At 48.8% G+C, this 25782-nt stretch overlaps 1 protein-coding gene across 1 annotated transcript; it reads left to right on the top strand.

The window, feature by feature from the left end:
- The first annotated feature begins 5840 nt into the window (after nucleotides 1-5840).
- Nucleotides 5841-24316, top strand: dync2li1 (dynein, cytoplasmic 2, light intermediate chain 1). Its single transcript, XM_060072420.1, has 13 exons — nucleotides 5841-6014; nucleotides 6092-6221; nucleotides 6308-6342; nucleotides 6497-6566; nucleotides 7016-7104; nucleotides 8843-9032; nucleotides 9441-9509; nucleotides 10379-10456; nucleotides 11401-11480; nucleotides 11634-11704; nucleotides 11970-12067; nucleotides 12704-12796; nucleotides 24113-24316. Exons 1-13 carry the CDS (start codon nucleotides 6001-6003, stop codon nucleotides 24173-24175), a joined length of 1080 nt encoding a protein of 359 aa, XP_059928403.1. The 5' UTR covers nucleotides 5841-6000; the 3' UTR covers nucleotides 24176-24316.
- The last annotated feature ends 1466 nt before the right edge of the window (nucleotides 24317-25782 follow it).

Genomic DNA, 25782 nt, shown 5'->3' with positions numbered 1-25782 from the left:
GGAGCATCCTGGCGACTTCCTCACGGATCGCGTTCCTACAGGCCTCCGGTACCCGGTAGGGGGTACGCGCACCGTGACGCCTGGCGCCGTCTTTATGTCATGCTGGGCCACTGTGGTCCTCCCTGGAATCTCTGAGAAGACGTCCTGGTGTTGCAGGACGACTTCCTCGAGGTCTTGCTTCTGGGCGGGGCTGAGGTCCTCTCCCATGGGCACTACCGGTGTGTCGCGTCGGGCGGCCATGACCAGGGGTGCCGGTGCCGGTGGATCAGCTCCCGTTCGCCACTGCTTCAGGAGGTTGACGTGGTAGAGCTGGGTGGGTTTACGTCTCCCAGGTTGCCGTACCCTGTAATTCACCTCCCTGACCACCTCGTAGGGCCCCTGCCACTTGGCTAAGAACTTGGACTCTGCCGTCGGTATGAGCACCAGAACCAGGTCGCCGGGCTGAAATATGCGCAGCTGGGCTCCCCGGTTGTAGACCCGGGCTTGGGCTAACTGGGCCTGTTTTAGATGGTTCCGGACGATGGGCCAGACGGTCCCTCACCTGCTCCACGTGGTCCACCAGGGTGCGATGGGGGGATGGCCGACTCTCCCACGCCTCCTTGGCGAGGTCGAGGAGTCCCCTTGGTCTTCTCCCGTACAACAGCTCGAAGGGGGAGAAACCCGTGGAGGCTTGGGGCACTTCACGGACTGCGAACAGGACATGGGGCAGGAGCTGGTCCCAGTTTTGCCCGTCGGTGTCCATGGCTTTCTTAAGCATCTGCTTCAGGGTTTTATTAAAGCGCTCCACGAGCCCGTCGGTCTGGGGGTGGTACACCGATGTCCGGAGCTGTTTGACCTGGAGGAGGCTGAGCAGTTCTTTCATTACCCGTGACATAAAGCAAGTCCCCTGGTCTGTGAGCACCTCCCTGGCTATCCCTACCCGACTGAACAGGAGCATCAGCTCCTTAGCGACCGCCTTGGCAGTGGCGGCGCGGAGTGGTAGGGCTTCCGGATACCGGGTAGCATAGTCCACTAGCACTAAAATGTACCTATGTCCCCGGCTGGTCTTTGGGAGAGGTCCGACAATATCTAGGGCTAACCGGTCGAATGGTACCTCGATTATAGGCATGGGGATTAACGGATTCCGGACCGAGGGTCTCGGGGCCGTTCGCTGGCAGTCGGGGCAGGCCTGACAGTATTGGACTACGTCTTTTTTCACCCCGGGCCAATAGAACCGGTCTAAAATCCGATCCCTGGTCTTGTCCATACCTAGGTGGGCTCCTAATAGATGGGTGTGGGCCATAAACAGCACTTTGGTAACATAGGGTCGGGGTACCACCAGTTGTTCAGTCACCACTCCCCCCCGCTCTCCTACCCGATACAGCAGTCCTCCCCTTGTGCTGAAGTGAGGGTGTGGCTGGCAACTCAACAACTCCCTCGCTTGGCCGTCGTGGGCAAGGACATGGCTCCAGGCGTGCTTCAAGGCCTCATCCTGCAGCTGGGCACTGGCGAACTGTCCGGGTCGAGTCGTCCCTCCCCCCCCGGTCGGAAGAAAATCAGAGAATTCAGTGAGAGGCGAGCTCTCGGCCTCTCCTGGTGGGCCGGTCTGTTCGGAGGCCGTCAGGGTGTCTGGGGTATCCGGTGGGGGCGCCGTGGGTCCCACTCGGGGGGGTCCCTCCCGTCGAGGGGCCTGGGGTGCCCGGAGGGGTGGGGCCATCCTCCTCGGGGCCATCTTCCTCTGTAGACGTTTCTGCCGGGCTGAATGGGCCACCCTAACCCCGCAGGCGGGTCTGCCGGTACGACTGTGTCGTCGTGGCGGGCCCCGCAGGGGTCGGTAACACAGTTCGGGGTACCAAAGTCTGGAGAATATGGGGCAGTCTCTCCCAATTAATAGGGGCACGGGGAGATGTGGTACGATCCCGGCCCGTGCCGTGTACATCCCCCGGGGGGTCCGCACTACCACGTTGCAGGTTTCATACGTGCGTGTGTCCCCGTGCACACAGGCGACCTTTATGGGTTCTCCACGCCGTCCCCCAGCTAGGTCTGGGCGTAGGAGGGTCACGACACTGCCGGTGTCCAGGAAGGCCTGTGTGTCCTGATTCCACACCCGCACAGGGAGGGTTGGGACCCCGGGCTTCTGGTGCGCCCAACACGTGGTCAGGAGACACGGTTCTGCCCGTCCCTGGTCGGCGTAAGCCGACGGCATGGATACATCCCGGCTCCTGGGACACTGTCTGGCTAGGTGTCCGGTCCGCCCGCAGCTGAAACACCGCCGGTGTAAGTACCATATTGGCTCGGCTACCAGATCGGCTCGGGGTCCGTCGTCTGCTGATTACGTTACACAATATCATTGGCTGTACGCTTGAATGGGCGTAGGCTACATTGTGATTGGCTGCTAAGGGACAGTTGTGATTGGTTGTTTTGTGCTGTAGCTCTGGCTGTCGTCATAGCAACCACAGCGAGCACATGTGTGAGCGCGAGTAGGTCTGTCTAGTTTCGGTTTGTGTTGCCAGATTGGGCATATGTCCCGTTTTTCCAGCCTAACGTGATTCAAAGTAGCCAAATCAGGCTGAAAATGTGCCCAATCTGGCAACACGGACGGCTTATCTTAACAGCCAAGATGATTCCGAGGGATGTTTTGTTTTTAGAAGAAAACTATCCATACAGATAGGTTGGGAATGGTCTATGTTCAAAATGAAAGATCATACAGGCTCTTTAATTTAAGCCATAAAATACCTTATTGCTGTAGATAGCGTATTGTGTGACGTAATCAGCAGACGACGGACCCCGAGCCGATCTGGTAGCCGAGCCAATATGGTACTTACACCGGTCCGCTCGGGGCTCCTGGGAGAGGGTCGGCGGTCCCGGTGGGGGTGTTCGGGGTGCGGGGTTCGGTCCTCGTTGGTCCCGGTGCGTCTCGGTGGTCCGGGGGGGGTTCCTCACGCTAAGACTCAGTTGTTGAGCCACCTGCCAGTTTTCTAGCTGTCGGACCAGCTCATCTACCGTGTCGGGGTGGTTGGTGGCGAGGGTTCTCCGGGCATCGGCCGGGAGTTGCCGGATGGTGTTAGAGGTCGAGGAGGCTGGGTCCCTCTCCGTCCGCGAGCCATCTGCGGATCAGCCTCCGGTGTTGGGAAATTTGGGTCCGCACAGCGCCTCGGCAATCAAATCGCCATTCATGGAAACGTTGGGCCCTGGCCGCGAGGCTATGCCCATAGTACGCCAATATCGCCTGTTTCAGGGCTGGGTACTGGCTGGCGCGCTCCGGCGGCAGATCTTGGCTGGCCTGCTGTGCTGGTCCGGTGAGAAAGGGGGACAGGATGTGGGCCCACTGGTCCTCCGGCCAGCTCTCCCGACGGGCTGTCCTCTCAAAGACCTCCAGGTAGGCCTCCACGTCGTCGTCCGGGCCGAGCTTGGTGAGGCGACTGGTCGGGGCGGAAGTCGGGGCCTCACGAACCGCCTGCTGGGTGAGGCGTAGTACCGCCTCCCGGAGGAGGACGAGGCTCTCGGCGGTGTCCCTCTGCGTGGCGGCGGCCAGGGCTTGGTCCCGCTGTTGACGCTGGGCGGCGGCCCCATCCGGACCCTGCATGGGCGGGCGGGTTGGTAAGTGTGAGTAATCCGTAGCGTGCTCAAGTTGCCTGCATTCTCCACCATATGTGGCGACCCGGCCCCAGGAATGTCTCTCACGTCAGAAATACCACACTCCAAGATGCGTTCAAAGCCCGGTGGGGCGTTTATTCATTAATAAGAAAAGTAAACTGCGGGGTCGGTACCCAACGCAGGAAAAACAAAAATCATACAAATGACTCCGTGAGCCACGCTGGCGTCCAGGGAATTGTCTGGTGCGTGCCTTGTCGGCGCACGTCGTCCTGGGGTGCGCCGCCGGGAAAATCCGTTAGATCCAGCAGTCTGCTTGGCCGTATCGGGTCCTGGGGTTACTCTCGTCCGCTGTCTCCCGGTTCTCCTCTCTGGGAAAACAAACAGCTTTTTAAAGGGTGCCTCACCCTCCGTCGCAGGTGTTCTCCATTCTGTTGATTGGCGTTACAATGGATGCTCTTTGGCTCCGGCTGGTGGATATCGGCGGTATACGCCCTCCACCACCTCTCCCTTGGGCCGCCTGGCCTGAGGGTTTGGGGCCGGGTTGCCACAACACAGACAGCTAGTGTACCCAGGGAACTCACAAGGTGTTAGGAAGCAAAGGAGTCTGAAATGACCCCACATGGTATCATGAACCTATTATGTGTGGGTGCAATAAATAAGACAGATATGATGGTGCCAGCCCCACGTCAGGTTTCAAAAACAAGTAATACTGAAACTGAATCTCAAACTAGATCCTGAAATGTATTTAACATGAAATATTGTACAGGGAGAGGGCTGTGGCCGCAATCGACACACATAAATAATTGTAATACACCAACATTGTTATCTGTCATACATAGCTAAACAAGCAAATAAAAAATTAAATACCAACGCTAGTCACAACAACCACAACACGTCGTGACTAGCGTTGGTATTTAGATGCGCAATAATGACGCACTTCCTGTAAACGATGTCATTAAATGCGCATGCGCGTCACTCGGTAGCCGGTGTGTCAGCGATATGTAAATGTATTCATTGCTAAGAAGTAAGTAGTTCTATTTCATCCTTACTGATCGCCAGAGGTGGTGCATTAAGGACTGGATTTATCCGTCTCGCGCATGCGCAGTTCGAGTACCTATACCAACAAGGTCACATGTGACCTTGTTGGTATAGGTACTCGAACTGCGCATGCGCGAGACGGATAAATCCAGTGCTTAATGCAATTAAGGATTCATAGAACCAGAGTTACATACGTAACTCTGCGTTATTTAGCTGTTGATAAACAGCTTTTTCAATGATTTTGTGACTTGATGGCTGTTGTTTTTAACAAGCATTGATTTCGTACATCTACAAGTAAGTCATCTAATTGCTATGCAAATGTATCGAATGAATACAAGTCATACAAATGCTTAAAATAATACCTTAAATGGTATTGGTATTAAAATGTATTCAATCAGTCCTTCAAAAGTCTCCCCACACACACACACAAATATGTGTCTTGTACAATGATTTTTAGATTTCTTCTTTGTGAAACTTGAAAAATAATTTTTTAGCTTTGGAAAAGCAATTATTTCACTCATTATACAAATAGGCTATGCTGTTAAGGCTGTGACAGGTTAAAGCGGCTTTGGGCGCCTTTTTAGGCATTGGGCTTCCTTTTGATGTGAGAGTTGCTTATTTGTCTCGCGAGAGTTGGCAACACTGGTTTGAACGCTAGTTAGTTCAGCTGCTGTTACCTTATCTGCGTTTGAATCTTGTTTGGGTTTTAGCAGGAACTTATGCATGGACTGGGAAGCCTCCTTTTGAGCAACCCGTTGTTTGTGACTCTCGCATTTTCTGTGTCTTTTTACGTCGAATTCACCTCCGTGTGAAATGGAAAATTTACTCATGCAAACGTCACATAACACTTTACAAGACTCCCCTTGCACTGGTTTCATCCAGGGATATATGGTTTCCCTGTCTTTGTTGTAACTGCATTTCCTTTTAGTCGTAGGCATACGGGTCGCGCTCTCCTCCATATCTCCTGCCGTTCTGACCTGATTGTTTCTTGTTGGTGCGCGTGCCCTTAACCGGCGTCCGCGTCCCGGTTTGATTGACATGATCAAACAGCCCGCTCCTCCCCCTGATGACAGCCCTCACTGCTATCTCCGCACGCAGCTATTTGATAAATGCCAGATTATAAAACACTCATTTCCAAAAAAAAAAAAAAAAAACAGTCTGACTGTCAATAACAATGCGGGACATCTGATCACCCTACGTATAAAGTGCACTATATCCGTGACAGGGAACGATTTCGAACAAAGCTTGGGATTGACCTGATGAGAAACGCGTCCCTCACGTACACGTCATCATTCTGCGCCGTTACTTTGGCAACATTTGTGTTTATGCGCCTGTACACTCGTCCATGGTCCATAGGGGAAGACTTCTGGATTAAACTAAAAAGTAATGCCCAAAATAAGGTAAATTGTTCGTCGGGATTCTTTTGTCATACGATATGCTAAAATCAACACTACATTGTTTGCTCTGCGCTCCTCAGCACGGACACGTTGTGGGACCTGGCAGCAGCCGAGGTCCAGAACCGGAACAGCAACACCAGTGAGGACCATGGTGGTGGTGATGGAGCTGTCAGCCAGAGAACCGTGTTCATAATGGGGAGCAAGACCGGGGTAGGTCACAGTACAAGAGGCGCTCCGTCCCTGACACAGCATCCCTCCAAGTATTAGACCTAATAATAATAAATTTTGCTTTTCAGGGAAAAACATCCATTCTTCTGAGATGTCTTGACAGGTAAGTTGTGTGATACTTCAGGGGACCATCGCTCTTAATCAGATTTAACATCAGCTATTTGAACCACCTGCTGTGTGCTCCTTAGGTTGACAGTACTCCTGTGCATGGTTACATCCAGATCCTTTGAGGAGTATTGACTGTTGTTCTCCACTAGGGATGAAGCAACCAAGCCAACGCTGGCTCTGGAGTATACGTTTGGACGACGAGCCCGAGGACATAACACAGTAAGGACATCTGCAATGGCTCTTTGCCTCAGCAATATATATATATACATACATATAGCCACTTATTTGTGTTTTAAAATAGCTATTTGAAGCATTTTATGTCTGTTGGTTCTGTGAACCCAAGGTATGTGTAACTAAGCAATTTTTGTAAGGCAAAGACCATAACATTGTGTCACCCACACCTGCATATTTTATACATTCAATGGTGAAGACTTGAATGTTGTAGCCTTTATTGTGAGTGGACCTGCATCACCATGCACTTATTACATTTCTGCGGTACATAGTACCTTCCCCAAGGTCTAATAGGTGTGTGTGTGTGTGTGTGTGTGTGTGTGTGTGTGTGTGTGTGTGTGTGTGTGTGTGTGTGTGTGTGTGTGTGTGTGTGTGTGTGTGTGTGTGTGTGTGTGTGTGTGTGTGTGCGTGCGTGCGTGCGGTCATTCCTCTTCTAGCCCAAAGACATAGCCCACCTTTGGGAGCTGGGAGGGGGGACCTCCCTCTCGGACCTGGTCCAAATCCCCATCACTCCTCTTAGTATCAGGTAGGTCCAAAAGACTGCATCTGTGTATTCAAAATGGTTAATTTAGTACCGTCTGGCTACTTAAAAAATGTAAACGCTTTTTCAATGATACCTTTAATGTCATTATATATATTTATATAGTACAACCTCTTATTGATTGTTTTGTTTTGTCTTGTTTTTGTTTTATTTATTTCTTATTGCTTATGTTTATTTATTTATTTATTTATTTTCCACAATGTCTTGTTTTTTAAAAAATGTATGATGACTATATGCTCTGTAAGGTGACCTTGGGTGTCTTGAAAGGCGCCTCTAAATGAAATGTATTATTATTATTATTATTAAAAATCCCAACCTGGATGCCTTAGTCCTCTCAAATTTTAAACCTAGCTCCAAACTTCCATCCCTTTCTAAGGTATTGGAAAAAGTTGTCTTGACACAACCTCAACCTTTCTAGATACTAATGTCATTTTTGAGGTATTCCCATCAGGCTTCAAAGTTCTTCACAGCACAGAAACATTATTGCCAAGGGTTTTTAATGATATCCTACTGATTAGCTACTGATGCTGGTGATTCTGTCATCCTTATTATGCTAGAGCTCACAGCTGCATTTTACACTGTAAACCACACTATCCTCCTCTCCCGCCTTCTGGATGTGTCAGTATTAAGGGTACTGCTATGAAATGGTACAGATCCTACCTATCCGACAGAACCTTTTCTGTAAGCCTTTTCAGAAAATATGGCATCTTATTCCATTGCTATGCTGACGACAGACAAATTTACATACATCTGAAAGGACAAGATTCCACCACCATTAAATGTCTCTTAAACTTTCTGGAGGATGTCAAAGATTGGATGGCTTTTTTTTTTTTTTTTTTTTGAGCTTCAATGACAGCAAAACGGAGGTCCTATTATTAGGACCAGGTACTACTTGTAACACCAATGGTATGGACTTAAGCACCCTCAACCCATATGTCAAGTCCCATATAAGAAGCTTGGGTGTAATACTGGATACTAATCTTACTTTTGACAAACAGGTTGAGTCCGTAGAAAAATCAAGTTTCTTTCAGTTAAGAAATATTTCTAAAGGAAAACCTTTTCTGACTGTCACTAACTTTGAAAAAGTAATCCATGCATTTGTAACTGCCAGGCTAGACTACTGTAATTCCCTATATATTGGTCTCAACAAAGCCACCCTCTCTTACTTACAGTTGGTTCAAAATGCTACAGCCCGCCTCCTAACGGGCACCGTAAGGGTGAACATATTTCCCCCATCTTAGCCTAGCCTCCCTTCACTGGCTCCCTGTCCACCATATAATACATTTTAAGATCCTGCTACTAACATTTAAATGCTTAAATGGAAAAGCCCCCATGTACCTATCTGACATACTAGTCAAATACACTCTCAGATCCTCTGACCTGTTCTTACTGGCTGTTCCCAAAACTAAACACAAATGTAGAGGAGATGGGGTATATGCTGCTGTTGCCCCTAAACTATGAAACAGCTTGGCACTGCATACTAAATTGTCCCCCTCTGTAGCTATTTTTAAATCTAATCTTAAACGAAATTTTCATGCCATGGGATCTTTACAACTGTTGTTTTTTAAATGTGCTTTACAAATACATTTATATTACATTACATTATTCTATCTACATTTTGAGATATTGTTTATACTATATTCTTAAAAGTAAAACCGAAAATGAGCCAAATAAAGTATTTACCGATAATTTGACTATTCCCATCACTATTCTCTCCTGCTAGATCTCTGTCTCTCATCCTAGTCCTGGACTTGTCTCAACCCAGCAGACTGTGGAGGACCATGGAAACCCTTCTTCAGGCAGCACATACCCAGCTAGGGAAGGCCTGCTTCCAGACTCAGGCCCATGCCGGGGCCAAGCACAAGGCGAGCAGCTTTCAACCAGCAGCGCGAGTGTTGCCCAAAGATTATCCTGTGAGGACTGATCCATTCATCCACTATGAAAGATGTACACGCAATAGTACATTTATAGTCTAACTTTATAGATGTTTTGATTATGCATATTATGCTTTATATATATTTATATATTATTTTTTTATGCATGAACTGAAAACACCAAAAGGTGGATAGATTTAGAAATTGAAAAATGTGTGGATTCAGAAATAATTGCGCTCTGATGATAGTGTATGGTATCTGATCATAATGTCTGTTGATAAATCTAAACATCAAAGACATTTTTTTTATTTGTGACAATATAGTATTTTTACATAGATAGTTTGATTTCACTTTAGAGGAAGTTACTTAAGTTAGAGAGTATTATGTGTCTCTCACACAACAGGAACTCGTATGTAAAGACGGTTATTTGTGGATCCTTCTCAACAGGACAGAGAGCTTCTGAGTCCCTTTCCTGTTCCTCTGCTCATCATTGGCAGCAAATATGACCTTTTCTTGGTGAGGTCCATTCGACTCTTCTCTTCTCTCCTCCACTCTACAATACCATACTCTAGTCTTCTCTTTTCGAGTCTACATTAACACCTACTGCCCAAAAAGTGTTACCACTGTCACATATACTGTATACTGTACATCTGTCTAACATCCTTCTGGGAACAGGCCCACCCTTTTTACCAAAAACAATAACAATTCCAGCAAACAGGACATAAAACGCAGCCCACCGATCACAGCAACCTGCAACTCTTCAGACAAAGATAGTAGACACACAATAAACAGCAGTACAGTATTAAGCGAATCGCCCGCCCCGTTTGTGACCCAAATATCTGAAGGATTCTCATGATCATACATCGTCCTTTCAGCAGAAGGTCATCCTGTTTTTTCACCTACTTTTCCTTTTTTAAATCAATAAAAATATCCCTGCGACTGTCAATGTTTTTGTAAACACCTGACTTCAAACATGGTTGTCTGGTCTCTAAGCTGCAACAGGCATTGATGCCACAAACCAATTACAACCGACTAGCTCACCATGAATCACCTCAACAATGACAGACATCCCAACAGGATCCCTATGGGACCCAAAGGATGATGTATGATAGTCATGATAATCAACAATTCATTCACAGATGGGGAGTGCATAACACAAAGTATGTAAGTTTGAGGTCTATATGAATGAAGAATGAAGACTACTTATCATAGTTTATTAATAGGCAACCTTAATTTGGTAAATCCACTTTTTCTAACCTGTAGCTATTCTACAATGACCTTTTTACGACACTGAATGCCTCACATTCACATATATGTCCACACGCACAACGGCAGTGCCAACTGCCGTAAGTCATTTGATTAAATTTTTGTTGTGTGTCTTGTAGGAGTTGGAGTCTGATAAGAGGAAAGTGGTCAGTAAGACGTTGCGCTTTATCGGACACTATTACGCAGCCTCTCTCATAGTAAGTACACTCTCACACAACACATTTTCATCCAAAGAGCTCACACAAGGGTGGTTTTTTATTTCCAGAGCCAATTAATAAAATAATCTTTGAGTCAATTTATCCATTACTTCATTACCAGACAATCAACCGTATCATATTAATTGCTTAAGTTAAATGATTAATAATAAAGAGAACAAGTGATTAATCAAGACTACGTCATTAGTAGCCATCCGAGGCGGTGTCATGCCAAATTTGTACCGGCTGCCAAATTTGTACCGGGCGCGTCATCCATACGTAATCCATTCCAAACCTGCCTGGCAACAGAGGATCGCGTCGTCCGTTGCCTGGCAACGGACGATCGCGTCGAATGACGTGAAAGGTTCACGGACATTCGCGAACCTTCTATCTAGCGATCCGTTATCTGTATTGTGCTATTTCGTCCTTGACCTGCTTTAAACACTCAGTTTACTAGCTAAATTTGATTAAACAATTGAATACAATACAAATATAAAGTAAAAACAAGTGTTATCTAGTGATCCGTTAACTGTATTATGTTATTTCGTCTTTGGCAACGGATTGGCAACGTTTGGAATGGATTACGTATGGATGACGCGCCCGGTACAAATTTGGCAGCCGGTACAAATTTGGCATGACAGCGGCATGTGGATCAGGAGGTAGAGCTGGTTGGCTGGTAACTGGAAGGTTGCTGGTTCGATCCCCGGCTCCTCCTAGTGTCCCTGAGCAAGAAACTTTACCCTGACTGCTCCTGACGAGCTGGCTGTCGTCTCGCAGGGTGGACACCGCCGCCGGTGTGTGAATGTGTGTGTCCCTGAATGTGAGGTGAATGTTAGGTCAGTACTGTAAAGTGCTTTGAGTGGCCACTGGTTAGAAAAGAGCTGTATAAATGCATTCCATTAACTGTTAAACCCTGCATCCTACTGTCCCCCCTCCTCTCTGATCAGTTCACTAGCACCAAGTCAGAGCTGCAGATGTCCAAGACCAAGAGCTTCTTCAACCACCTGGCCTTTGGCCTGGAGAGAGGGTGAGGGATGGCTCCAAACTGCACACAAGCTATTCTTTATCAACATTCTTGTGTTGTTTGTTTGTATTCTGTCTCATGCAGGTGTCGCGTAGGTGTCATTAGGTGTCGTGTAGGTGTTTTATTTTTGTTTTCCATTTCTTATTTTTCTTCTAGAAAGTCTGTGTCGTTTGACAGCAGCAAGCCCCTGGTCATTCCCTCGGGCTCCGACTCCTTCATCCAGATAGGTGAGCTCTGCCCCCCCAGGTGGTCAGTGACCGTACTGTGAGAAATTCGAACAGCATTCTGTATTTATTGGTTACCTTTCTTACTCAATCAAAAGACTTAACATTTTACTGTTTAAAAGCTGTAGTATGCCATTACTGTTTAACAATCACAAATAAACATGGTGATGTTTTGGTTGCCAGGCCGAGTTACATGTTGCTGTTATTAGGAATCAGCTATTGATGTCATCTTACAGGATGTTTTCTTGCTTTATGTGACTGTTGCTAGGCTCCCCTCCTACTAGTGATGTGGATATTGGTTCTCTGCATGCTAAAAGCCCCTTGGACCTCTGGAAGAAGGTCTATGAGAGTGTGTTCCCTCCAGAGGTACTGCAATCACATATGGTCAAGAAATAAAGCTGGGTCTTGTATTCCGATTTTACGAATCCAAACTGTCGCTGTAACTTATCGGAAGATTTTGCAAACATTTAGATCTGGTTTTTGCTTTTTTTTTTGGTGATTTGTGTGATTTTGTGAAAACATGAAGTTCTGAAGGTCACAATGTAAAGTCCATGTGCTCATTTACATTAGATGTTGGCGAGTAAAAGAGAACATCTTAGAGAAATTAACATTGGCCTAACTTCATAGCTGACAAAAAACAAGGGAAGACCGTTTTCCACAATGTGCTCTCAGGCCATGAAGGATCATCCAAAGCCGTATTGATAAAACCACACTACTGAAACGATGAATTGTACAATCTACGTGTCTATTTAGGTGATATCAAGGTGTAGTAAAGTAGCTCCACCTTTGCTGAATGTATGGTGACCCCCAACTTTGTAACGCGCTTTTTAGAAAATGCGCCTTCATTTAAAAAAAATGCAGTAGAGGTTGCAACGGACGCATAGAGGTTTAGTGTTGTTATATACAGGATATGTACTTTAGTAGAAGTGCTCAATGCAAAGCAACATCTTAAAGCATTCCTCCTGATTTGTGTATCGTTTGTCTCTTCATTCTGCTCTACAGAGTATCAGTGAGAATAAGGAGCTGAAAGATCCAGCCAAGGACCCCCAGTACAGTGAGCCCCAGGTTGACTCCATGAGGGCCCAGAAGGACCAGGTAGGTCCAGGGGTCCACCAGCTCTACATCACTACAGCATGGAGGCTTCAGCCAGCCAGAGGATCAGACTATATTATTATCCCTGTTTAGGAAAGAAGGCTTTTGGGATTAATAAGTATTGGTCAACTTAAAAAGGTCTTTCTTTCTTTTAGAAATCAATCATTATTTGAATTGACTGCAGTTCCAGATGCGCTGATAAGCCTCTTTTTGTGGAACACAACATAGATACATTATTTAGCAAACATTTTATTACATTTAAATACACGGCCTGCCTCCGTTTAACCAATCATAGGCTGAGCTTTATTCGTTACATAACGGGCCGGCTCTGCTGTGTTAAACCAAAGATGTTCTGTCAAAGGTCCCATGGCATGAAAATTTCACTTTATGAACATAAATATGATTTCCCCTAGCCTGCCTATGGTCCCCCAGTAGCTAGAAATGGCGCTAGGTGTAAAACCAAGCCTTTGAAAAATGAAAGCTCAGACGCTACGATTTCGAATTTAGCTATATGTCGTCATAAGGGGCCAAGTTACCTTCCCTTTATATCCCGCCCATGGAATTTTGCCCGCCAATTAGACAATGAGCTACGACCGTGCGAGCGCTGTGTGTGTGTGTGTGTGTGTGTGTGTGTGTGTGTGTGTGTGTGTGTGTGTGTGTGTGTGTGTGTGTGTGTGTGTGTGTGTGTGTGTGTGTGTGTGTGTGTGTGTGTGTGTGTGTGCGACCCCATTTCCAGTGCTGAAAATGTTTGCAACCCGAACTTTAACTTTTGCGCATCTGCTTTAACAATGGTTGTTTTTACTAAATCAACATCTGCTGGTAATGTCACCGTCCCGGGGAATGCATCTCTCCCTGTAGAAGGCGTCTACTTCGTTTTTTGATTGCCCTCTTTATATCTCCAGCATCCTTTGTGATGCAAATGTAGAACCGTTTTCAGCGTGGTAAACCTGCATACGTTTGAATTTATCAGAGCGCTCGTATGTTTTTATGGAAGCATATATGTAGCAAAATTCAAATGGTAATGCAATTTGCAATTCAATAAATCAGTACATTATGCAATTGACAATTCATTATGCAATTTAATAATGTAATTTGTAAATACGTGATTCAAAGTGTCTTTTAAAGGTTGGGTATGGAATTCGCTTTTTTGGCAATTTTTGCAGAATTACTTGAAATCCTTATCATAACCCACTTACAGCCACTGAGTTAGAAGTACTGACATGAAAATTAAACGAGTCAATCATCTGTGGAACGGGCAGGGCTCGAAAAACTCCAGCCAATGATTTCCAGAGCCACCGAGTTGCATTGGAGAGTAAGTACGTCCATCAAACGGTCGTACTGCACTCCCCCTCCCCCCGCGCGCGACCCCTTCGTGCAGTACTCGTGACCCAGAGCTCGTGACCCAGAGCAAGCTCCTGTTTGTTGTTATCCTGCGGTAGCTACTGGAACTAGTTAATCCACATTTGGACCTAGCAGTAGAAGACAATTTCCATGGCAGACAAGACGCCACCATCCCCATGTTGTTTTTTTTAATGTTGCCATGTTGTTTAACGAAAACCTACGCTAGCCTGGCTCGCTCTCGCGCATCTGTGTTCGCGCTCATGCATGATTGCGCGTCCAGGTACTTGGAATGGGTGGAGTCAGAGTCAGCGTTGAAGGAGAGGGGGTAGGACCATTTGAGTTGTGTATTTTCAAAATCTGCTGGCGTTTCGCAAATCCCATACCCAACCTTTAAGATGCAAAGTGACAATGAAATCCTCAATACCATTTGCAAAAGTTATAACAATAAAAATAGAATAACATTTGGTCAATTTTTCCTTTATTCAAATTGAAACGCTATAGTGTTAGTCTGGATCCGCCCGCCTGCTTCCACTCAATTTGAATTTCCCTTCAGTATTAGGTCTGAGTCTGCGGTATGTTAGTGGGTTTTCTCCGTCTAAATTGTCTGCGTCCAATCAGCGAATAGAGGGAGTGGCTGAGATCAATGGCGTTAAAGTCAGCTCTCGTTGACGGACATATTCACGCACAGTTTTTGGTTTGTTTACAGCCTGCGCGCAACGTGATTCCAGGCCAAACGTTAGCGATTGGTTATGGCAGATCCAGCGTGGCACTGGGCAGATCCAAATAAACTTGAACTGACACCCGCCTTCAAGTGAGTTAACGTTTGTCAATTGAGTAGGTCCAGACTCTTTGTACAAATGAAATGAAGTACGAGAGTAGGACCAGGCTACTATAGTGTCCCCGTGATTGCCATGCACTTCGCCACTCTCTGTGTGTTGCGAAATTCAAATGACATTTCAATCCGTAAAAAAAAAGATGATGCAAAAGATTTGGAAAAACGTTTTGCAAAAGATTTTGCAAAAGATTATCGCGTCTGGGCGGGAACTACGTCACTTACTCGTCAGACCAGATGATCATCCACGACATAGCTAGCACAGTTGGCACTTTCGTTCTATTTCATGTAGGCTACGCCATCTAGGCTTCGCCTTATGGGCTTGCGCGCACTGAAAAATTTCAACTATGCACCTATCAACATGGGCACGTCCACATTTCCAACGATACCGTGTATATAAGGCGGCGCATACCGCCGCTCATCCTCCCTTTTTTCTTTCAGCACTTGTACTGATCTACGGAAAAAGTAGATATGAAGACTTCCATGACTAGTGGCAGCGGCGTGGGCGAGGCTACGGACCAACGGCCCTTTTCAGGCCCACTGGAGAGCGCTCCTATAAGAGCTAGGGGGCCCTTTTCAGGCGGGCTTCGTGGGTGGACTGGAGACTCATTACACGAACCCGTGGATACGGACGCTTGTACTAGTTTCCTAGTTTCCCACATTATCCCCTCTACCTCCCTTCTACTGTCTGTGGAAGGTGAGAAGACGGGTCTGCGCACTGTGGTTACAGCCAGCGGACAACGCGCGGGCACGAGTTCTACGGCTAGACGGCTCGCTGCCTGTTTAGCGGACACGAGCGCCGCGTCTAGACAGCCCGCTGTTTGTACAGTGACTAGCTCTGTAACATCTACCACGCTCGCTGAGCCTCCTCCCTTTCATGGTATGCCCCCCTTGGTCCACACACTGTGTGGAGGCGGTAGGGGCCGAGGAATACGGGTTATTCCTGGACAGCGTTCCTCAGCTGTCAGCTCGCCCTCTCCCCGACCACTATGCGTGTTGGCTAGAGCGGTGCGTTCTACCATCGTGGTTGGACAACACGTTGAGATGGGGTCATCCCATACAGTTGAAGCGCCGTCCCCCACCCTTTATGGGTTTGGTGGAGACCAGGCTACGGGACCCGGTGGCAAGCACGGCTCTGGCAGCAGAGGTGGCCCGTCTCTTGGACAAGGGGGCCATCACTGTCGTTCCCCCCCACGAGTCACACCTAGGGTTTTACTCCCGCTACTTCCTGGTTTCCAAGAAGTCAGGGGAGAAGATACCTATTCTGGATCTTCCCGTGTTCAACAGATTCGTTGCCGCGAGGAAATTCAGAATGCTCACTATCAGAGCGCTGCTCCGATGTGTGAGAGAGGGCGACTGGTTCACTTCCCTGGATCTCAAGGATGCTTACTACCACTTCCCTGTTCGGCAGGCGCACAGGAAGTTTCTCTGTTTTGCCTTTATGGGGGTGGCGTACGAGTACAAGTGCCTGCCATTCGGCTACTCCCTGGCCTCGCGCACCTTCTCGAAGTGTGTGGAGACGGCATTGGGGCCGCTCAGGCGTCAGGGAAAGAGGGTTCTCCTACCTCGACGACCTACTTATTCTGAGCAACTCAGAGGAAGCTGCGAGAAGGGACACCATGACGGTGATAAACCATCTCTCTTTCCTGGGTTTTGCCATCAAGTGGGAGAAGAGCTTCCCGCTCCCCAGCCGGCAGATAGTCTACTTGGGGCTTTGCCTAGACTCAGCCGCCATGACAGTGATGCTCTCGCCTCCTCGACGAGACGCCATCCTGTTGGCACTCTCCCGCTTTCGCGTTCTCAGAAACGTGACCGCTCTGTCCACCATGCGCCTGTTAGGGCTAATGGCAGTCGCCCATCCCGTGGTTCCCCTGGGTCTGCTCTTTATGCGCAGACTCCAGCGGTGGTTTGCTCGCCAACGGTTGGACCCCGTGCGACACAAGCTCAGGGTGCTCCTCCCACCCCGTTCGGTGTCACCGGACCTGAAATATTGGGGAAACCCCCCCGCCCTTCTCCGGGTTGTTCCCCTGGGCAGAGTGACGTCCTACGTAATGGTCTTCACGGACGCCTCGTTGACGGGTTGGGGAGGAACGTGCCTCTCTCACTCGGTGGGAGGCGAGTGGCGCACACCCCCTACAGTCCACATAAATGTGCTGGAACTCGTCGCTGTGAGGAAAGTGCTCAGAACTTCAGGGCGGACCTCATGTCTCACGACAGTCCCTGCCACGACGAGTGGCGGTTACATCCCGACATAGTCAGACTGATCTGGCAGAGGTTCGGGACGGCTCAGGTGGACCTGTTCGCGTGCAGGGAGAACACACACTGCAGGTGCTGGTTCTCTCTCAACCCTCGGGATCTTCCCCCGTTTGGGGTGGATGCGTTGGAGCACACCCCTTGGCCGCGGGTTCTCTTGTATGCATTTCCTCCGCTCCAGCTGATCCTTCCTCTTCTGGAACGGGTCAGACAGGAGAGATTGTCCCTGATTATAGTGGCTCTGGAGAACCGCTCAGCTCTGTGGTTTCCAGAGCTGGCGGCGCTCTCACGGACGGCGCCGTGGCCGGTACCGTTCAGACTGGATGCGCTTTCACAGGCCCACGGGACGGTGCACCACCCGCCCCATGTATCGGGACGGCTGTTGGACTGGCTCCTGAGAGGAGCCAGCAAACCTTTGCCCGAAGCGGTTATCAACACTATCCAGGGTGCTCGTGCACCTTCTACTTCTTCCCTCTATGCGGTGAAGTGGTGCGCTTTCTCTGATTGGTGTGACGGGAAGCACGCTGTCCCATCCCATTGCGAGGTGGGAAGCGTGCTTGCGTTTCTACAGCACTTATTGGAGAAGGGTTTGGCTTTTTCCACTATCAAGGTCTATGCGGCAGCCGTTTCGGCTGGCCATGCGGGTGATGGTGGACCGATCTTCAGCCATCCACTGGTCAAGAGATTCTTGCGTGGGGCTAGACGGGTTAGGCCTGTTTCGCGCGTGCTTACACCACGCTGGGTTTTCCCCACCGTGTTGCGCGGGTTGTCCAGGGACCCTTTCGAGCCTCTGTCTCAGAACCCTTTGGATGCCCTGTTCTCTAAAACGGCGCTCTTATTGGCTTTGGTTTCTGCCAAGCAGGCCTGTGAGCTGACCGCTCTTGTCTGTCAGCCCAAGCTGCTTGTTGCTAAACGAGGACAGCTCCTTTGCGCTGCTCAGACCTAATCCTGCGTTCCTCCCTAGAACATTAATAGTTCTTTCCGGTCGAGAGATATTGTGCTTAAGGCTTTTCACCCTCCGACTCATTCTAGTGAGGCGGAGGCGGAGGTGCATCTCCTGTGCCCGGTTCGGGCGCTGGCTATGTACGTGAAATGCTCGGCCGCGTTCCGCTCCACACAACAGTTGTTTGTGTGTTATAGCGACACTAGCAGGGGCCGTGCTCTCTAAACAGCGGTTTTCTCGCTGGATATGTGAGGGTGTTTGCTTAGCCTACACTCGGCAGGGCTTAGCGCCACCATTGGGCGTTAAAGCTCACTCGACACGGGGCGTAGCCACTTCAACGGCTCTACTCAGAGGCGTTCCCGTGGAAGACATCTGCGCGGCTGCGTCTTGGTCTTCCCCCCGCCCCTTTGCCCGTTTTTACATGTTAGACATGTCCAGGGGCTCACTCTGCAACTCTGTGTTGGAGTCCGGTGCCCCTTCTACGGCTTAAGAATGAAGGCATGTTCTTTTAAGCGGCATCGTTGAAATACCTCTCGCCGGACGGCGAGTTGGACTTGACTGCCAGTATTTCTCTCCCGCCGTTTTTCAAATGGAAAGCGGGGTAGAGGGGTTCCTATTGGCTCGCCGATTGACGAGTTGGTTTTGTCTGACAGTATGGCACTCCCGCCGTTTGTAGAACGATAGTTATGATATTATAACTCTAGTTCTATGATTTTAGGCGTAGCCGTCTAGTTTCCCACCTGCTGTACCCTCCAAATGCTGAAAGAATAGTGTGGAGGATGAGCGGCGGTATGCGCCGCCTTATATACACGGTACCGTGGGAAATGTGGGCGGTGCCCACGTTGATTGGTGCATAGTTGAAATGTATCAGTGCGCGCAAGCACGCGCACGGGACAAGCCCATAAGGCGAAGCCTAGACGGCTACGCCTACAATCATAGAATAGAATAGAATAGAAAGCCTTTTATTGTCATTGCACGAGTCAAGTACAACGACATTTTTAGTAAGCTTTCCCAATTGGTGCATTCGAGAAAATAAATAATATATAAATAGAACAAGAACAACAGTATACCAAATAGAAATGTAAATAATGTAAAATAAATAATAAAGTAAAATAAAGTAAAGTACAATACAGCAGTGGGAGGTTAGGGGGGGGTCAGTCAGTCGGGGGTCAGTGCATGTGTGTGTGGGTGGATACAGCTTTAGGGAAGAAGCTGTCTCTGAACCGTGAAGACCTGGTTCTGATGGACCTATAGCGCCTGCCAGAGGGCATCAGGTCGAACAGGTGAATGCCAGGGTGGGAGCTGTCCTTTATGATTCTCTCCTCTCTGCTTAGGCAGCGGGAGATGTATATGTCCTTCAGGGAGGGGAGGGGGCAGCCAGTGATCCTCTGTGCGGTGTTTACCACTCCCTGGAGTTTCTTCCGCTCTGCCTCAGTGCACTGTGAAAACCACACTGAGATACAGAACGTCAGAAGACTCTCGATGGTGGAGCGGTAGAAGGTCACCAGCAGCTTCTCTCCCACGTTGTTCCTCCTGAGCACCCTGAGGAAGTGAAGCCGCTGCTGAGCCTTCTTGACGACCGCCGCCGTGTTGGCAGTCCAGGAGAGGCCAGCAGAGATCATGGTGCCCAGGAAGCGGAAGGTGTGGACTCTCTCTACACAGTCACTGTTGATGTAGAGGGAAGCCGGGTCTGCTCTGCTTTTCCTGAAGTCCAGGATGATCTCCTTCGTTTTTGTGATGTTCAATGCCAGGTTGTTGTCTGAACACCACGATGTTATCTTCAGGATCTCATCCCTGTAGGTAGACTCGTCTCCCTCTGAGATCAGTCCCACCACCGTTGTGTCGTCCGCGAACTTCACTATGGTGTTGCTGGGGTGGGTGGGACTGCAGTCGAAGGTGTACAGAGAGTAGAGGAGTGGGCTCAGCACACACCCCTGTGGAGAGCCTGTGCTGAGGGTGCGGGTGGAGGAGAAGTGGGGACCGAGTTTCACCTTCTGGGGTCGATTTGTGAGGAAGTCACTAATCCAGGAACAGGTGAGCGGGTTGAGACCCAGAGCTGACAGTTTGCAGACCAGGATAGCCGGGATGATGGTGTTGAAGGCTGAGCTGTAGTCAATGAAGAGCATCCTGACGTAGCTCTCCCGGTGTTCCAGGTGACTCAGTGCAGCATGAAGGGCTATGGCAATGGCGTCCTCTGTGGATCTGTTCGCTCTGTAAGCGAACTGGTGAGGATCTAAGGTGGGGGGGAGGAAGGCTTTTATGTGGTGTAGGACCAGCTGCTCGAAGCACTTCATAATGATGGGTGTGAGTGCTACTGGGCGGTAGTCATTCAGAGTGTCCGGTGCTGATTTCTTGGCTACGGGGATGATGGTGGAGGACTTCAGACAGGCTGGGATGATGGCCTGTGTCAGGGAGAGGTTGAAAATTGTTGTGAAGACCTGTGAGAGCTGGTCAGCACAGCCCTTGAGGACCTTCCCAGGAAGTCCGTCTGGTCTGGCAGCTTTCCTGGGGTTGACTCCACTAAGCACACGTCTCACATCCTGCACCTGTACAGTCAGTGAGTGGGTGCTGTGAGCTGGTGGGGGCTGGGGTGGTGATGAAGCTGAGGTCTGTGATGTCCTTGATGTCTCGAAGCGGGCAAAGAAGAAGTTCAGTTCTTCTGCCAGCGAGATACTTGAGTTCACAGTTGTGGTGTTGTGTCCCCTGTAGTTTGTCAACTGTTGAATGCCTTGCCACACCTGCCGTGGGTTGTTTTCAGAGAGGTGATCCTCTATTTTCCTCCTGTAGTCCGCCTTTGCCTTCTTAATTCCCCTCCTCAGGTCGGCTCTAGCAGCGCTGTACTGCTCTCTGTCTCCAGACCTGAAGGCGGCGTTGCGGACCTTGAGGAGCGTCCGGACCTGGCTGGTCATCCAGGGCTTCTGATTGGGGAACACACGAATGCGTTTGTCCACTGTGACGTTTCCCATGCAGTACTGTAGGAAAGTACAGATTCTGTGTGGACAGCCAGGTCCTGGTGTTTAAAAACATCCCACTCGGTGTGTAGGAAACAGTCTTGTAGTTGGGAAAGTGCATCCTGAGGCCACGTGGTGATGGTTTTGGTCTGTAGTGGTGCACTTCTCCTGAGAGGGGTGTATGCAGGGGTAAGGAGCAGAGAGAGGTGGTCTGACTGGCCTAAGTGAGGTAGTGGTATGGCTCTGTAAGCATGTTTAATGTTAGTGTAAACATGGTCCAATGTGTTTTTCCCTCTGGTCGGACACTTCACGTGCTGATAAAACTTCGGCAGGACAGACTTTAAAGGTCCCATGACATGAAAATCTATGTATTATATGATATTATTTAGATATAGAGCTCCAGGACTGTAACGCAAGTGTTGTACACTTCGTTGTTATTTGGATAACCGTTCTGCTGTTGGTGTGATGGCGCATAACACGTCGGACTCTCGTCTCTGGTATTTCTACGAGACTCGTATTGGGGGTTATCTCAGCCAAGGTTGAGAATGAATTGGGGGGAAGGAACTTTGGCTTTGACTCCCTCAAGAACATGAACCACGACAAGGAGGAGAAAGGGATCTTTGCCGGGCAGCGCTTATATGCACCTCCGCCTCCGGCGGTGGTCCCTCAGCGGGGCTCAAGCGGGAGACATTCGCCGCCAACAATCCCTTTCTCCTCCATGTCGTGGTTCATGTTCTTGAGGGAGTCAAAGCCAAAGTTCCTTCCCCCCAATTCATTCTCAACCTTGGCTGAGATAACCCCCAATACGAGTCTCGTTGTAGAAATACCAGATACGAGAGTCCGACGTGTTATGCGCCATCACACCAACAGCAGAACGGTTATCCAAATAACAAGGAAGTGTACAACACTTGCGTTACAGTCCTGGAGCTCTATATCTAAATAATTTCATATACATAGATATCTATATCATATAACATATTGTGTGCGCCTCCAGACGATATTATGAATCACAAACGACTTTGTCGGGTTCTGCGACGTCTCTGGTTCTTCCACTTTCACATCAACCTGAAGTCGACTGAACCGCGCGCTGCCTGCTGCCTGCTGCCCGCTGCCGGGCGATGGTGCCTCCCGGCAACCGGCGGCATGTCGCAGTTCATGTACTTCAGCGAGTCAAACCAAAGTTCCTTTCCCCCAATTCCTTCTCAACCATGGCTCAGATAACCCCCACGACAGTCTCGTTGTGGAAATACAAGACACGTCAAAGAACCGACCAGAAACACTTGCGTTACAGTGTGTGTATTCACATTGATGTGGACGTTGAAGAACCAGGAACGTCGGAGAACCCAACGCGGTCGTTTGAGATTCATAATATCGGCTCACACAGCTTTTGGCCGTGATAATATATATTATATGATATAGATATCTGTGTAGGCTATATGATAATATTTAGATATAGAGCTCCAGGACTCCCGTGTGTTCTAGAATATTTACAGAACACGGCTAAAGGCTGTGTGCGCCTCGCCATTGCGATACATCCACTGTCAACAGAGCGCATGGTGGCTGCAAGCTGCTCAGGGCCACACCCCCACCCTCCTCCTTGACATGCCCACCGAAACAGCGCATTTGGGGGAAGCTCAATGTGCGACTGGCTCGGAGTGGCTGTAACTCTGCACCACGGCTGAATTTAGGGAACGTCTTTGAATACTGTGTTAGTTGCCCACTAATACCTATATTAAAGAATACATAAAATAGCATGTCATGGGACCTTTAAGTTTGCCTGATTAAAATCACCAGCTATGATGTGAACACCGTCGGGGTGAGCACGCTGCTGAGTGTTTATGGCTTTTAGCAGTAGAGAGAGAGCTATGCCAACGTTGGCATCGGGAGGAATGTAAACAGCCGTGATTAGCACTACTGTTAACTCTCTGGGCAGAAAAAATGGGCGACATTTAACTGTAATGTACTCTAAGTCCGGGGAGCAGTGTGTGTCTATAGTTGTTGTGTTTATAGACCAGCTGTTGTGTATAAAGATGCACAAACCACCTCCTCTGCTCTTACCGGAGTCTTTGTTGCGATCCCAGCGGTGGACGGTGCGCCCCCCCAGCTGTACGGCTGCGTCCGGGATCGACGGGTGAAGCCATGTCTCAGATATTACAGACACGCAACAGTCTCATACATAGCGGTTACCGTTTGCGAGTAGTTCCAGCTCGTCCATTTTGTGGGTCAGAGATCTTGCGTTGGAGAGGAACATACTCGGTAGAGGAGGCTTATGTGGGTCTTTCCTCAGTCTTGCCAGGAGGCCGGAGCGACGTCCCCGCTTCTGCTTCCTCTCCCTTCTCCGTCGGCGCCGCCTGCCGCAGCTGATTACGATCCACGGAGAGCCTGGTGGTCTCGCCATAGGACTAGAGTTATAATATCATAATTATCGTTTCTATGCCTAGCATTGTGCCAGGTTTGACTGGGTGGGAAACGTCTTTTGCAAAACGTTACACTACACTTTGAATAACGTATTTACAAATTACATTATTAAATTGCATAATGAATTGTCATTTGCATAATGTAATGACTTATTGAATTGCAAATTGCATTACCATTTGAATTTTGCTACATATATGCTTCCATATGTTTTCCCCTGTAGTCAGAGTTACCTTGCACATACCAAAATACCTTGATCACTTTTAATGTTGTGCCAAGAACAAGGGCTCAATGAAACGCATTGGACATTAAACACTATTGTTTGCTAACTATACATTTTTAAATGTAAATGTTTTCTAGGTTTTGTTGAAGGCTACTGTTTTCTAGAGTGGGGTTGAGCCAGAGCTCAACACTGATTAGTATACATTTTGAAATGTATTTGTTAAAACATTTAACAAACAAGATTTGTTAAGTGATTTAAATAAACAGTTTAAACCATTTAAAAACCATTAAAGTTTGGAAACCACCGTTTTACATTAGTTTGGATAGAATTCTTGATATTTATTTTTCTGTACTGTTCTCAGGAGTTGCAGCAGTACAGAAGAAATGCTGCAAAGTCATGGAAAGAACTGGAACTGGATACCTAGTAACACACACACCAACACACACACACTGATTATTTCCTAGATTATATATAGAAAGAGCATATCATTTATATTTATACATGTACCTAATTTTGTCAACAATGTATTTAGATGTTATTGAAAATAAAGAATCTTAAATAACTATTTATTGCATATGTAATACCTGATCACCACCGGTGTCCACCACGGTGTCCGAGGGTTACCGCCCCTTGAGGAGCCTAAGACCCTGAGGCCACAGCTAGCCACCGCAGCTTCAGCAATGGAGGCTTTGAACACCGCCCACTCCGGCTCAATGCCCCCAACCTCCACAGGAATGCCAGAAAAGCTCCGCCGGAGGTGTGAGTTGAAGATACCTAGGACGGGGGCCTCCTCCAGACGTTCCCAGTTCACCCGCACTACTCGTTTGGGCTTACCAGGTCTATCCGGAAATTTCCCCCATTCCCTGATCCAACTCACAACCAGATGGTGGTCGGTTGACAGTTCCGCCCCTCTCTTTACCCGAGTGTCCAAAACATGCGGCCTCAGATCAGATGACACGATCACGAAATCGATCATCGATCTTCGGCCTATCAGGGAAGTGGTCAGGGAAGCCGTCCGACTGAAGGAGGAGGCCTTCCGGGATATGATATCCTGGAGGACTCCTGACTCGGTTGCAGGGTACCGACAGGCTCGAAGGGCTGCAGCGGCTGCCGTGTCGGAGGCTAAGCAGCGGGTGTGGGAGAAGTTCGGAGAGGCCATGGAGAAGGACTTTCGGTCGGCACCAAAGTGTTTCTGGAAGACTATCCGGCACCTCAGGAGGGGGAAACGGGGAACCATCCAAGCTGTGTACAGTAAGGATGGGACTCTGTTGACCTCAACTGAGGAGGTCGTCGGACGTTGGAAGGAACACTTTGAGGAACTCCTGAATCCGAATAACACGCCCTCTATGTTGGAGGCAGAGCTCGAGGTTGATGGTGTTTCGTCGTCAATTTCCCTGGTGGAGGTCACTGAGGTAGTCAAACATCTCCGCAGTGGCAAAGCCCCAGGGATTGATGAGATCCAGCCAGAAATGCTAAAGGCTCTGGGTGTTGAGGGGCTGTCATGGTTGACACGCCTATTCAACATCGCGTGGGAGTCGGGTACAGTGCCAAAGGAGTGGCAAACCGGGGTGGTGGTTCCCCTGTTCAAAAAGGGGGACCAGAGAGTGTGTGCCAATTACCGGGGTATCACACTTCTCAGCCTCCCTGGTAAAGTCTACTCCAAGGTGCTGGAAAGGAGGGTTCGGCCGATCGTCGAACCTCAGATTGTAGAGGAACAATGCGGTTTTCGCCCCGGACGTGGAACTACGGACCAGCTCTTCACTCTCGCAAGGATCCTGGAGGGGGCCTGGGAGTATGCCCATCCGGTCTACATGTGTTTTGTGGATCTGGAGAAGGCGTATGACCGGGTCCCCCGGGAGAAACTGTGGGAGGTGCTGCGGGAGTATGGGGTAAGGGGGTCTATCCTCAGGGCCATCCAATCTTTGTACTCCCAAAGCGAGAGCTGTGTTCGTGTTCTCGGCAGCCAGTCAGTTTCGTTCTCAGTGGGTGCTGGTCTCCGCCAGGGCTGCGCCTTGTCACCAATCCTGTTTG

Source organism: Gadus macrocephalus, chromosome 15 (assembly GCF_031168955.1).
Source record: "Gadus macrocephalus chromosome 15, ASM3116895v1".
In the NCBI taxonomy this organism is placed as follows: domain Eukaryota; kingdom Metazoa; phylum Chordata; class Actinopteri; order Gadiformes; family Gadidae; genus Gadus; species Gadus macrocephalus.
Note: the sequence above shows the minus strand (reverse complement) of the source record. Positions and strands in the feature narration are given on the sequence as shown.